General features: G+C 32.6%; 1 protein-coding gene across 3 annotated transcripts; it reads left to right on the plus strand.

Annotated features, from left to right (window-relative positions):
* Window positions 1-3,364: 3,364 nt before the first annotated feature.
* On the plus strand, window positions 3,365-13,452 carry LOC127126317 (protein SEMI-ROLLED LEAF 2). Of its 3 annotated transcripts, none has more exons than XM_051055227.1 (20): window positions 3,365-3,760; window positions 3,868-4,203; window positions 4,873-4,947; window positions 5,656-5,771; window positions 5,957-6,071; window positions 6,210-6,338; window positions 6,692-6,739; window positions 7,500-7,699; window positions 7,793-7,989; window positions 8,094-8,386; window positions 8,582-8,731; window positions 8,835-9,233; window positions 9,382-9,531; window positions 10,168-10,240; window positions 10,878-11,005; window positions 11,461-11,619; window positions 11,716-11,814; window positions 11,940-12,059; window positions 12,166-12,396; window positions 12,564-13,452. In XM_051055227.1, exons 2-20 carry the CDS (start codon window positions 4,057-4,059, stop codon window positions 12,726-12,728), a joined length of 2,994 nt encoding a protein of 997 aa, XP_050911184.1. In that variant the 5' UTR covers window positions 3,365-3,760; window positions 3,868-4,056; the 3' UTR covers window positions 12,729-13,452. The 3 variants fall into 3 exon arrangements, with proteins under 3 accessions (XP_050911184.1, XP_050911183.1, XP_050911182.1); XM_051055226.1 differs by having other exon boundaries at window positions 3,366-3,760; window positions 3,852-4,203; window positions 11,422-11,619; XM_051055225.1 differs by having other exon boundaries at window positions 3,366-3,760; window positions 11,422-11,619.
* The last annotated feature ends 1,519 nt before the right edge of the window (window positions 13,453-14,971 follow it).

Raw genomic sequence — 14,971 nt, forward strand, 5'->3', positions numbered from 1 at the left:
GGGGGTTGCCCTGATTTAGAATTGCAACGAATTTGAGTATACTTTTGCATCTATAATATTATTCTTACGGTAACCTTTTAATGTGTTTAATATTTTCTCTTTCGGACCAATCGAGATTGTTTTGTGGTTATCAATTAGGTTGTACCGTCATTGATAAGGTTTTCATAAGGTTACTCTGCAGTAGATATCACATAGAACTAGGGATACCCTGTATGAACCAAAGTGTTCTTGATATAATAAAGCTTAACTTCACCTTAATTGCCTATGGACATAGAAATTAGGGTAGATTGATTAAAGGTTTTCTCGCCAAGGACTTGGGAGAAAATACCCTTGAGAACTGGTAGTAATTGATATTTGCTGATGCAATAGTGCTCAGAGTTTTTACAGGGATAAATCATACACCTTCCCTGACATTGTTCCTCTTACTCTGCAAACCCGTATTTTCATCCTTATTTGCCTTTGTCTTTATTTTTATAATTTTGAATCTAATAACCCAAATCATACTTTTTGTTTAATTGAATGATAATGTGAACTCGAATATCGAGTAGTCCTTGAGATCGACATTCGGGGAATTTACCCGTTATTACTATAACAGGCAAAATAGTACACTTGCTATTTTTTCGATCAATCACCATCTTTAATAATAACTCATATTTTTTTATCAAAATAATTGTATAGATCCTTATTTGTAAACTCAACACCAACATATCCACCCTTCTGAGCAACCATGTACCCCATTATATGACAAGTTCTAATTTCATGTGACTGAATACCATCATCAATCTGAGCTCTATTTGCTTCAGAAATTTGACGATAAATGAAGTGTAAGTGCAAATACCTAGATCAAATTAATATTTGGTTATGACCCTCTTCAAAACCTGACACTACATATCTATAATTTTTGGCTTTGTAGTGTACACGAAGCCTAGCTGCACATTTAGTACGGGTCAAAGGTTCGTGATCTCTTTTCCTATCTACCCTACATACATGTTTATTCTCTCTTAAACCATGTTTATTGCATACAAACTACCTCATTATTGTTATTTTACTACCTTCGGGCCCTCTTGTCCTAACATCATTTTTCCTAATGGCAAAACCTTTACATTTACCATACCAATAATAAAATTCATAAGATTCATCAACAATACCAAATTCCATAACACAAATTTCATCAGAAGTAATAGAGTTCATACTCACCAATCTATCACCTATAACTACATCTACTTACACTAAATCATCATTGTGAATATTATCAGCATCATCGCCACCATCTAAACTTTGATACCTACTAGATATCGAATAACTGTCATCCTCAACATCATTCAATTCAACATCAGATATATCACCATCAATGGAATTAACATCATTGGAATCAAAATCGTTGTAGTTTTCCACATTAAACCTGAATTAACACATTTTTAACACAACAAAACTCAACATCAATCACAATACCTAATTTCCTAATTAAATCAAAGGTAACTAAAAAAATTGAAAATTTGAAATCATCAAATACGAAACCCATATATAAAAAAAATCCAAGCATAAAGCCTAATTCACATAGTGAAAACAATTTCAAGCATAAACCCTAATTCACATATTGAAATCAAATTTAACACCCCTAATACTTTATTTGAAATTTAGACTAACAAAATTGAAAATAAAAAATACGAAACCCATATACAGAAAACAAATTCAAGCATAAATCCTAATTCCCCAATTGAAATCAAATTTAACACCTCTATTTATACTTTATTCGAAATCAATAAATCTTAATAATTAATTTCAAATAAATATAACAAACATTTTCCTATTTATCTTGACAAGTGTGTTCTCAATACGAGCACAAGCAAACTCCTTTTTTTTCTTTCCAATTTTGCCATCGAATGCAAGTTTTTGTTGGTGTTATGTTTGATGAGTGATTGAATCGGAGAACATCAAAATAACAGAAAACGCCAGTTTGCTCAACAATGGCGGATAAACACAGTGAATATGATGTTGATGTTCGTCTGCAATGTTCGAAAATAATATGAAATGACAAATGAGCATGATGAATAACTTCAGTTTGTTCAACAATTGAAGACGAACACGAAATTAGGGTTTCAAGTGAAATGGGCAAGATAAATATTATGTTGATGTTCGTCTGTAGTGTTGGAATGAAATGACAATGAGCACGATGACTTTGAGCCACCAAGAGTTATGTTAATTGATTATCACAATAATAGTTAAAATTAAAAAACAATATAAAAATTGGATAATTTAATCACTTGTACAAACTTGAATGCAATATTAATAAATATTAGGATACATAATAAGTGGTATCTACCATATAATCTACGTGACACTGACTAATTCAAGAATGCTTCCTCGTTGGCCAAATTAGTGACTTCACCAAAGAATTCATTTGTGTGACTTCACCATAGAATTTTTTTAAACTTGTTCTCTTTCTCTTTATGTCTCATTCACTTGCTTTTTTATTTGCCAGATCATTCACTTTTTATTATTTTAGACAATTATATTCAAAATTCAAAATTTTAAATTTTATAATTTTTTTCACATTTTTAAAATTCAAATCTTCTCTAACTTTTTTCACACTTTCAAATTATTATTTAAGTATTTTTAATAAAATTTTATTGTAAAGACTATTTTTAATTATAGAATGCTATGTTTACGATTATATAAGTGTGAGTTTGAGTTTATTTTATTTTCAAATTTTATGACATATTTAATTCATTATATTTATTTATTATTACTAAAAATATTAATGAAACTATTTTTTAATTCTAATAAAATTAACAATTTATTTTATTAGACAATTAACTTTTCATCTCACATATCACTATCATCACAATACCTTATTTTTAAATGTGAATTTTTTTTTCTTCATCTCATATGTCCTTTTTTTTCTTCATCTATTTCGTCTGATTATTTAATACAATTGAATTTATATAACCATTATTCATTTTACAATTAAATAACTCATTTCAAATTATATATTTTTTATAAAGACATTTCAAAATTATACGAATCTAAATACATTTTAAATTTAATTATAATAAAAATAATCATTTATTTTATCACATTAAATATTACTCAATACGATGTCAAGACAATTAATAATGTTGACAATCTCACAATTACTTTTATTTGAGATAAAAATTTTATTTTTAAACAATAATTAAAAATAATTGGTCCTGTTTTAATTCACGGATCACTATCAATAAAATATCTATTTTATTTTAATCAATAATTATTTTGTAAGACAAAATTCTTAATTTCAAATACTAATTTTTTTTCTTTCTCTATCTTACGAATTGTTTTTAATAGTTATTTATTCATACATGATGCTTCTTGATGCAATAATTCGTATCGTATCTGATTGTGTGGAACTTCTTGACGTGCCACACAATAACTATTTTTTGTTGTTTTGAAAAACATAATTAATTTAATCAATCAATTATTAGCATAAATCAATTATCAAAAAAATAAAAATTAGCATAAACCATAGAAGAAGAAAAGGAGAAGGAAAAGGAGGAGGGTAAATGTGGTTCCCAGAAACCATTTCAATGTTCTTCACATTTCCCTTTCCTCCATTTTCCCTCTTTTTTTCATTACAAACAATTCTTTCTTCAAAAACCTAACCACATACATTCATGTATCATCATCACATTCTTCAATTCATACCAGTTTTTTTCTTTCTCAAAATGTTTTCTTGTTTTTAGCAATTCCCCAATTCCACACCTTCTTTATGCATAATATATTGGTACATTTTTTTGTGTGTGTTTATTATCTTTTATTGGATCAAATTCTAGTGCTGCATTTTTGAATTTCAGGCTAAGTTTAATTACGTTCAGATTTTGATATTTGCAGGGTGGTGATTCAATTTGCAGGCTACCTGTTTGATGTTTTGCCCTTTCTTTCCCTTCTTCACGTTTAAAATCGGATTTATCTGATTGGTGTAAGAAGGGAAAGAGAGCATAATTTCGAGCCTAACTTGGTTTAGATTTTTTGAAATATTTTGAAAATTAATCAATTGGTTGATATTTTTGATAATTCCTAATGGCTACCATTTCTGGTGTTGTTTCCCGCCAAGTTCTGCCTGCTTGTGGTACTCTTTGCTTCTTTTGCCCTTCTTTGAGGGCTAGGTCCAGACAACCTGTCAAGAGGTACAAGAAGCTCATTGCTGACATTTTCCCTCGTAATCAGGTCCGCGTTTTTCTGTTTTCCGTTTGATTTACTTTTCGGCCGGTTCAATATCTCTTTAGTCATTCATGTCACATTGCGTATGTATAATCAATTTTGCTTCTCTAATGCAAACAATTAACTTTAGATGTAAAGTAAGTAATGTCAACTTTTGACTAGAAAATCAATGTTTATATTTTAATAATTTGTTATGCATGTGGTCATCAACCATTGATTTTCTCATCAACTGTTGAGGGAGATTACTTAACTTAACTCTCTAAAGCAAGTTAAACTTTAGAAGAGGCAAATTCATGTAATGTAGCCAACTAGCCATGTTGAAGGAAGTAATTACATGCAATAAATTTTGACTTTGTGTGGATTGATGTTAATTGTGGTAAGTAAGTTAGTGAAGTTGAAGGCAGGTAGATATTCCTATTTATGTGATGCATATACTATTAATGCCTCCATGTAGCTAAACAATGAAAGCTTGGTATTTTTATATATTAACTGAAAGATCTAATTTTACATGATGGTGACCTATAGGTTTATGTGGCACATAAAATTAAACAAGCGATATGCATATGTTTCTTTAATTGACTTTCTTTTGGTTATTATTGTACATGTTTGTATGTCTGTCTCGTGATTTACTGGCTGTATTGATTTTCTTTTTATTTTGTTAATGAGGTGACACAGGAAGAAGAGCCAAATGATAGGGCAATAGGAAAACTTTGTGATTATGCTTCCAAAAATCCTTTACGCATCCCAAAGGTATGAAATATTTTAACAAGAAGAAGACGCTTGTTTGTCATTAAAACTATTACATATGATCTATATATATTCAACAATAGTAGAGAAATCACCTCTGAGCCCGATTAGAAAAGTGTAAAATTTGCATGATGGGTAGTTTTCTAATCTATATTGTTGTAAATATGTTTCTTATTTTGAACTGACAAGTGGTAATCATAATGTCTTTCTTTTATTCCCACTCAAAAATCGTCAGTTGTATAATTCTCTTTGAATCAATTTTCTTTAGGTTTGACATGGTACTATTATATTTCAAATATCAAATCATTGCCTCTTTTCTTTGAATCATCATTTTTAAAAAAAGACCTTCCTGCGAAATTATGAAAGGGAAATGCTTATTACTACGTAGTAACACAAACACTTTCATTGGCTTACTTTTACATCTATCCACCCACGATAGACAGAAGCAATGCTATTTTGTCTTTTTAAGTAATCCTTGTATATCTTCTTGTGGTTTGTTATAAAATGTGTTTGTAACATTTAGCATTACTCTCATGAATAATATTTTTATACCTTTTCATTTGGATATGTATCATTCTTTTATTTCTCTATTCTTTTTTACAGGAATTGGATGATAACAATTTCTTTTGATTACTTTATTATGAAACACTCCAGTTCCTAAATGCTTAAAGGTTGTTTGAATGCTCACTAAGTTGTGTAATTGGTGATCAGATTTTTAATGCCCTTGAGCAAAGGTGTTACAAGGAGCTACGGAATGAGAATATTCGCTCAACAAAAATTGTCATGTGTATCTACAAGAAATTTCTGTTTTCTTGTAAAGAACAAATGTGAGTTCATATCTATCTTATTTTATGCTTGTATTGGATGGCTTTATACATGACTGTTAAAATATCCTTGCAGTTAATAGCTGTTAATTATACATGATGTTCTTTTTTTTGCTCTTTGGTTAAAGTCGTGGAATTTAAAGACTTAAAACATGTGGTGCATTTATTGTTTCTATGTTTGTTGATAGGCCATTGTTTGCTAGTAGCTTACTAAGTATTATCCAAACCCTGCTGGATCAAACACGGCAGGATGAAATGAGAGTTATTGGATGTAACGTTCTTTTTGATTTTGTAAATAATCAGGTTTGTTTCACTTCTGCTGCTGATACAAGTTTTGATTTACGTGAACTAATAATATAAAATAACAGCTGAAATTTCTCGTAATCCTTCAAATTTTTTACCAGAAGAATACTTGAGTTGGATATATTTAAAATTTTGCAGGTTGATGGAAGTTACCTATTCAGCTTAGAAGGTGTTATTCCGAAGCTCTGTCAATTAGCTCAAGAAACTGGGGAAGATGAAAGGGCTAGAATTTGTCGTTCAGTTGGTTTGAAAGCTCTTTCATCAATGGTATTTATTTAATGATTCCACCATTGTCATTACTCATTAACATTTAGATAAGAACTTGAACAACAACGTGTTGCATATTTGTGAGGAATCAAATGAGCTTCATGATCATGCTTGTACAACAAGAGTTGGAGTGTTTTCTTTTTAATATTTTCTTTATGAAGTCCAAATACACTTAGAGTATATTTCCAATTTTATATTAAGTTGTCCAATAAGTTTGTGATCTTGTATGAATTGTCCAATAATTTTATCTTATATAAAATTTGACCATGTGATTAATTTAACTCCTTTGTTCTAGGGTAGTATAATCTGTATACATATTCTTCAGAATTAATTCAACTAACTTTGCTCTGTAGGTTCGGTTTATGGGGGAACACTCTCACATATCAGTTGAGTTTGATAATGTAAGTAGATTATTTGCTTCTTTAATGTTATGACTACTTAGTTTTCTGATTGTTCAAATATCTGCTTATAGTAAAGTTTATGCCTTTCTTTATAGAGAGAATATATATTTAGTTACAGAAAATTGTGGACATACTATATTGTGTGATCTGCCTATTTTTCTCCAAATACTTCTAACTACAATACAGGTGTGCCTCAGAATGATATGGTAATGGTACTGGATAACATGTGGGTGATAAATAATTTATAACTTGTCATCCACTACTTTGTTTAACCTGCATGTGAAATGCTACAACATCATGTTGGAACTTGTATCAATCAATATATATGTTCAGTGCATTTTCAAAACTATATATCACAAATCAATGTTAGGAATCTAGAGCTCCTATTGCATTCTATGGAATTTTACAGGCTACATTTTGTAATATCCCTTCTATAAGTCAATCTCTATCAAATCGACAAAATTTCATACTATTTTGTCATCATGTATTAGCTTTATAAAAGTGAGGGACTCTTACTTGCGAGTTTTATTGTATCCTCATATAATATATATTGGCTTTGATAAAAACCATCGATTTGGATCATGTCTGCGATCTCTCATATCAGCTTATTATACATTGTTTCATCTCCTGCTAGGTAAGTCTAGTGTGGCTGACTTTTACTTGCGAGTTTTATTGTATCCTCATATAATACATATCGGTTTTGATAAAAACCATCAAATATATTGTTTGATCTATTGTGATAATTTCTACTGCATTTTAGATTGTTGCAGCTGTCTTGGAAAACTATGAAGTTCCTAAGGAAAATTCAGCTAGTCTTGACCATGAGGAACAAGGTAGTGAGACTAAGTTGGATCACGACACTGCCAATGAGGGTCAAATCTCTCCTTTGTCAGATGTCAAAAAGAGAAACCCATCTTGGAGTGAAGTTGTTAACGACAAAGGCGAAGTAAATTTTGCAATGTAATTGCTTTCATCAGCAGAAAATCTTTGAAATGGATTGTCATCTATTTATTTCATTAACTTTCATTGTTTATGTTTCATAAACCAATGCAGGGAAGATGACGGGAAACCCTCTTTTTGGTCCGGGGTTTGCCTGCATAGTATGGCCAATTTAGCCACGGAAGGGACTACTATACGTCGCGTAATGGAATCGTTGTTCCGGTACTTCGATAACGGCAATTTGTGGTCTATTAACCACGGTCTTGCTTTTTCTGTGTTGAAGGACATACTATTTTTGATGGATGATTCTGGTATACTATTTTTCTTGCTTGAATAAACTTCTCTTATATCATATAGTCATTAGTTAATTACTCCAATTTTTCTCTATCATTTTTCTTTCATCTGGTTGTTGCAGAGAAAAACACACATGTATTGCTGTCAATGTTAATTAAGCATCTAGATCATAAAACTGTTCTTAAAGAACCCAACATGCAGCTGGACATTGTTGAGGTGGTCACTTCATTGGCTCAATATGCAAAGGTCCAACCTTCTGTATCAATAATTGGCGCAGTAAGTGACATGATGAGACATTTGCGGAAGACCATACATGGTTTCCTAGATAGCTCAAATCTGGAGACTGGTGTAATCAATTGGAATAAGGATTTCAGAAAAGTAGTGGATAAATGCCTTGTTCAGTTAGTAAATAAGGTACCTCACTCTTCCCATAGCTTCTAATCAACTTTATGCCTAAGCCTTCACAATACTTGAAGTATTTAATGGTTTGTTGGTGTTATGCTGTTTTCCAAACTTAGATGAATGCTGTTATATACATATATATAACTTATCAATATTAGATTTTCCATAAGGGTAAAAGGAAAAGTATAAGCTGCTACTCATAAACAGGTTGGAGAAGCAGACCCAATTATTGATGTTATGGCTGTGATGTTAGAGAATATCTCAACAATTACAATGACATCCCGAACCACGGTCTATGCTGTCTATCGGACGGCTCAAATTGTAGCCACCTTACAAAACCTGTCGTATCAGAAAAAGGCAAGGAGTGAATATCCATGCTTTAATTCTTTCCTCTTTGGTTTGTGGCTTTAAGTTTCATAGATAAATTTGATTCTAAAAGTAACTCTATTTTCCTCCATAGGCATTCCCTGAGGCATTGTTTCACCAACTGCTTTTGGCTATGGTCCATCCAGATCATGAGACACGAGTGGTAGCTCACCGTATTTTTTCTGTCGTTCTTGTGCCAACTGCTTCCAATCCCAAAGTAATGGGTGTTCCACGAACACTTTCTAGAGCAGTCTCTTTTTTCACTTCTTCAGCTTCTATATTTGAGAAACTAAGACTGGAGAAACGTTCTTCAAGTGTAAGATTAAGGCAGTATAACAAAGAAAATGTTACTGGAGAGATTGAACCAGCCAGTGGCAATGTTGGCATCATAGACAGATTGAAGTCAAGCCATAGTCGGGTTTCTAGTGTGAATAACCCTCCTCTAAAAAATAAAATGGACGAAATTACTGCAAACAGTGATAAACAGAACTTGGTGAGTCTTGCATTTGAGTATACACTACAGATATGATGTTATCATGACTAAACTCAACTCTAACCACAGGATTCTCTTCTTACGTTAGCTTGAATTGGATGTTATCATGATTAACATTACTGATGGTCTTCTTTTCACTTGAGAACAGGAAGTTGCTGCGCTGAAGCTGAGTAGGCATCAGATAACCCGATTGGTATCATCAATTTGGGCACAGTCTATATCTCCTGAAAATATGCCTGTAAACTATGAAGCAATTGCTCTTACATACAGCTTGGTGTTGCTTGTTTCTAGAGCTAAGGTAATAACTGAATTCATGATTATGCTATATCTTCTTATATGATCTGAAAATAAATTTTAAAAGGCTTCTTCTCTTTGTATGGTGCTACTTTTATGTTTCCTTTTTCATGATAATACGCGATACTTGCAATTTTTTTACTATATTTTATGCTTGACGTTTGAATATTCCAATTTTCAACTTTTCTCATAACACGGAAAATGTGGGGGAAACGGGGACAAGCCAATACTCAGGATTAGTTGTACTTGTACAATGTAGTCAGCATTTTACAGCTTCCAAAATGGTGGACAAGCCAATAGTCACTTGTGACTTAACGGAACTAGGTTAGTTGTAGCATGTTTTGTGGAGTTGTTACCGACTGGTTTGATGTAACGCTATTACTTGTATAATTTTACTACTCTATTTCCCTATAAACTATAATGGTACCATGGATTTCATATTGTGCTTGTGAATGTATTGTGGGACATTAATGTCCGTGATGTTACTTATAGTATTAATTTTAAATTATTCTTGCTAAGATCTAGTAAGTCTGTTTGCATTATTCAGGGATCATACTGCCGACATAAAGATAAGATTTAAGGCTGCATACAGCTGTACTTTTCTTTTAAATAATTTTTCAAATTTATTTTGTCGTTGCAGAGTTCTTCTCATGAGTTAATAGTTCGGACTTTTCAGCTTGCGTTTTCTCTATGGAATATTTCTCTTAAAGAAGGTGAGCTTTCAGTTATGATAAACTTAAATTAGATTTTCCTTTGCACTGATCTAATTTGATAGGTAGGCACTATTGATACATGATGTGTATTGGTAGGAAATAAAATTTTCAGCTTAAAAATTAGGTTTAGACTAAAAGATTATTTGTTAGCGAAAGCTATTAAATGCCGATTTTGAGCCGCAATAATCTAGATTGTAGCCACCCCACCATGTTTGCCGCTGCAGCTCCTATTGCTCTTGACATGGACTGTGGAGGACAAGTGATTGGTTTGGATTATAGGAGGGGTTACTTTGTTTTGCAAGGAAGAAAGGATTTTTGAGGAAGACGGTTAGGGCTATTAGTAAAAAAGAGAAAAGATGCAAAAGCTCCTTAGGTTATCTTGAGTTTGTCCATTGTGATTGGAAGATTTCTTGGTAAATTTCTGAAGAAAAAGGGACTTTTGATGAATTACACATTGTTTACCAAGCAGGTCTTGCAAAAGAAGCTACCATTTCAAAAATATTCTATATATCCATTTTACTAGAAACCAGATACATTTCTATTAGGAATGGATGTGAAACAAATACCAAGATAGTACAAACTTACTGTAATGTTGGCATATCATTCCTTTCAGCTCTTATTTCTACTGTTTTTGTAGGGCCATTGCCACCATCTCGTCGGAGATCACTTTATACATTGGCAGTTTCAATGATTATGTTTTCTTCAAAAACATACAACATTGTCCCTCTTGTCCAAAGTACCAAGGAAGTGCTTACAGAGAGAAAGGTAAGACATTTATGAAATTTCCTGCAACGTTATGCCTCATAGTAAGCCAATTATGGAGGTCTTAAAACCATAATTCAATGTTGATGTATAGGGATAATATATACAGAAAATATATACATATATATGTGTTAACAACATTGTGATGTCTAAGATCAAGCAATCAAATGAATAGATAGGGCACTGATTAAGGAATAAAAACTAAAAATTGTTCATAAGAAAGCAACATGTTAAATAAGGCGCTGGTTAACATTTGCTGTTAACTTCAAAGATGTGATCTCGGATTCTTAATTTTTTTTAACCAAAAAAAGTGCAAAAAGACAACAAATGAAGGACTGCAATGATCCTGGATTCTCGTTTAGGGGATTATCGGAAATAAAGCAACTTATAACCCCTTAGTTTTTACATTCTGGAATCAGGTTGACCCCTTCCTTCATTTGGTTGAAGACAAATTGCAGGCTGTCAGCTTTACACCTGACAATCTGACCATCAGCTATGGATCAAAAGAAGATGATGAAAGGGCCACACACACACTTTTGGAATTATTTTCTTCTGTACACCAAATGCAGGAATGCTTTGCATCTGAAATCGTCAGAAGCTTGGACATTTTTTCAAAAGTAAAGCTCCTGCGTCTTGTACACTAAGCCTTCAATTGTCGCGGGGTAAAATATATTCACACTTCTCAACATTTGAACCTTTGGTGTTTTGTACAGGCGGAATTACTGTCAGTAAGGGAGAAGCTGCTAGAAGAATTTTCACCGGATGATACGTGTAAGATTGGATCTCAGTTGAACATGAAAATTCCCAGAAAGGTGTGTCATGTGGATTTCTGAAGGATGGATTTTGTTCCAAAATAATTAACTTTGTTCTGATCTTTTTCTTTTCTTTGTTTATAATTCCAACTTCTGACCGATGTTGTTACTTTAACATTTTTCAGGATACTTCAGTAGTTGATGATGATTTTATTTATGAACTATTTGAAACTCAATTAAAACAAACTCCAAGGTTGTCCACGGAGGTCCCTAATCTTTTGAGTGCCAATCAACTTTTAGAACTAGTATGTGACACAATTTTTCCCCTCATACATTTGTGTTCATTGGATAGCATTATAAGCTCTTCTCTTATCAATGACACGAAATTTGGCCCCACACTTTTGATCGCAGGTTTTCGACCCATCTCATCCTGCTGGGAGGATTTCTGTATCGACTGCATTTAATACGCCTTATGAGGATATGGCTGATAACTGCGAGGTACTTATGGTGGGAAAGAACAAAATGTCTAGATTGATGAGTACTGCCGATCAGGCACAAAAAAGTTCAGCAAACTCCACTTTACCAACTCCAGACATTGAAACGAAAAACACGGATTCATCTTCCCATGAGGATCCCTTGAAGGTACTTGCTTGCTTTTGTATCCACATTTAGTAAATATATATGTTTTCATTTAGATATATAACATGCCTTTCTATTATAGCCAACGTCTTCATAACACCATTATTATTATTATTATTTACATATATAACTAAAATGGAATATCTAATCAAATTTTATGTAACATGTAGGTGGACAATTCTCTCCTAGATGATAATACTTTTGTGGAATTATACCAACCAACTTCTACTCCTGCTCCATTGTTTTGTGGGGCAGATTATCAAGATCAGCCTCAGTTTTTCCAACTGCCAACAGCAAGTCCCTTTGATAACTTTCTGAAAGCCGCCGGTTGTTGATCCTCTAGATGAATCGAATTACAAATTCTATGAGGTGGTTAAGAAATCATAACGAGGAAAGCAGTAAAGGCTTCTAAGCACCATAACTTCACTGGTGCTAAGGTCAAGCTATAATATATATCTAAAACGCTTAAATAGTCATTTGATCCCTGCATCTAAAACGCTTAAATAGTCATTTGGTCCCTGCAAGTTGACGTGTTATTTAATTTGTTCCCTAAATCTTTTATTTTTTTATTTTTTTGGTTTTAGTCCTTAAAATAAAAATCTGTAGGAAAATCTGCGGGTTTCCTGCGGATTTTCCTTTGAAATTTCCAGCGACTTTAAAATTTGCAAGGTTTCGGCAGATTTTCCTTCAAATTTTTCTGTAGATTTTCACTTTAAGATTAAAACCAAAATGATTTTAATATTCAGGGACTAGTTCCAAATAAAGGGAACAAATTGAAAAACACGCTAACTTGAGGGGGACCATATGATTATTTAAGTCTATCTGAAAATATCGTGCTGCTGTTTTGATCGTAATGGATTATGTTTCTGAATTTTTCGATATTCGATTTTTTTATTATTTTTTCACATAACCTTGTATGTGATGTGGCCTAGAAAGGCTTCATCCTATGCTTTCATTGTAAATTATAATACTCTTTTGACATTCTATATCTGTGTACATATACAGAAACGGCAGGTTTAATACATATAGAAGAAATTTATATGGTGCTCCACAGTGAAATGCTCATCTTTCAATCAATATTAATTTAAAGTCACATTATTTAAATTGATATACACTTACTTTTCACCATTGGTAATATCTCATTGAAAATTCCATGTTGGCAGAGGATTCTAGAAAGCTAAAAATTATTTATAGAAGCGAACTTGCTAATAAATATTACAAAGTAATTTAGCGATGCAACAAATCTGTAATTAAGTCTTTGTTCGGGAGTTTGGACGAAGCGTACTTGCCAATAAACATGACAGTAATTTAGTGTTACACCAAATTTGTAATTAAGTCTTTGTTCGGGAGTTTGGATGGAAGCGTACTTGCCAATAAACATGACAAAGTAATTTAGCGTTACACCAAATCTGTAATTAAGTCTTTGTTCGGGAGTGTGGACGAAGCGTATTTGCCAATAAACATGACAAAGTAAGTTAGCGTTACACCAAATCTGTAATTAAGTCTTTGTTCGGGAGTTTGGACGGAAGCATACTTGCCAATAAACATGACAGTAATTTAGCATTACATCAAATCTGTACTTAAGTCTTATGTTCGGGAGTTTGGACGGAAGCGTACTTGCCAATAAACATAACAGTAATTTAGCGTTACATCAAATCTGTAATTAAGTCTTTGTTCGGGAGTTTGGACGAAGCGTACTTGCCAATAAACATGACAAAGTAATTTAGCGTTACACCAAATCTGTAATTAAGTCTTTGTTCGAGAGTTTGGACGAAGCGTACTTGCCAATAAACATGACAAAGTAATTTAGCGTTACACCAAATCTGTAATTAAGTCTTTGTTCGGGAGTTTGGACGAAGCCTACTTGCCAATAAACATGACAAAGTAATTTAGCGTTACACCAAATCTGTAATTAAGTCTTTGTTCGGGAGTTTGGATGAAGCGTACTTGCCTATAAACATGACAAAGTAATTTAGCGTTACACCAAATCTGTAATTAAGTCTTTGTTCGGGAGTTTGGATGAAGCGTACTTGCCAATAAACATGACAAAGTAATTTAGCGTTACACCAAATCTGTAATTAAGTCTTTGTTCGGGAGTTTGGACGAAGCGTACTTGTCAATAAACATGACAAAGTAATTTAGCGTTACACCAAATCTGTAATTAAGTCTTTGTTCGGGAGTTTGGACGGAAGCGTACTTGTCAATAAACATGACAAAGTAATTTAGCGTTACACCAAAACTGTAATTAAGTCTTTGTTCGGGAGTTTGGACGAAGCGTACTTGCCAATAAACATGACAAAGTAATTTAGCGTTACACCAAATCTGTAATTAAGTCTTTGTTCGGGAGTTTGGACGAAGCGTAGTTGCCAATAAACATGACAAAGTAATTTAGCGTTACACCAAATCTGTAATTAAGTCTTTGTTCGGGAGTTTGGACGGAAGCGTAGTTGCCAATAAACATGACAAAGTAATTTAGCGTTACACCAAATCTGTAATTAAGTCTTTGTTCGGGAGTTTGGACGGAAGCGTAGTTGCCAATAAACATGACAAAGTAATTTAGCGTTACACCAAATCTGTA

This window comes from Lathyrus oleraceus, chromosome 3 (assembly GCF_024323335.1).
Source record: "Lathyrus oleraceus cultivar Zhongwan6 chromosome 3, CAAS_Psat_ZW6_1.0, whole genome shotgun sequence".
Classification (NCBI taxonomy): Eukaryota; Viridiplantae; Streptophyta; class Magnoliopsida; order Fabales; family Fabaceae; genus Lathyrus; species Lathyrus oleraceus.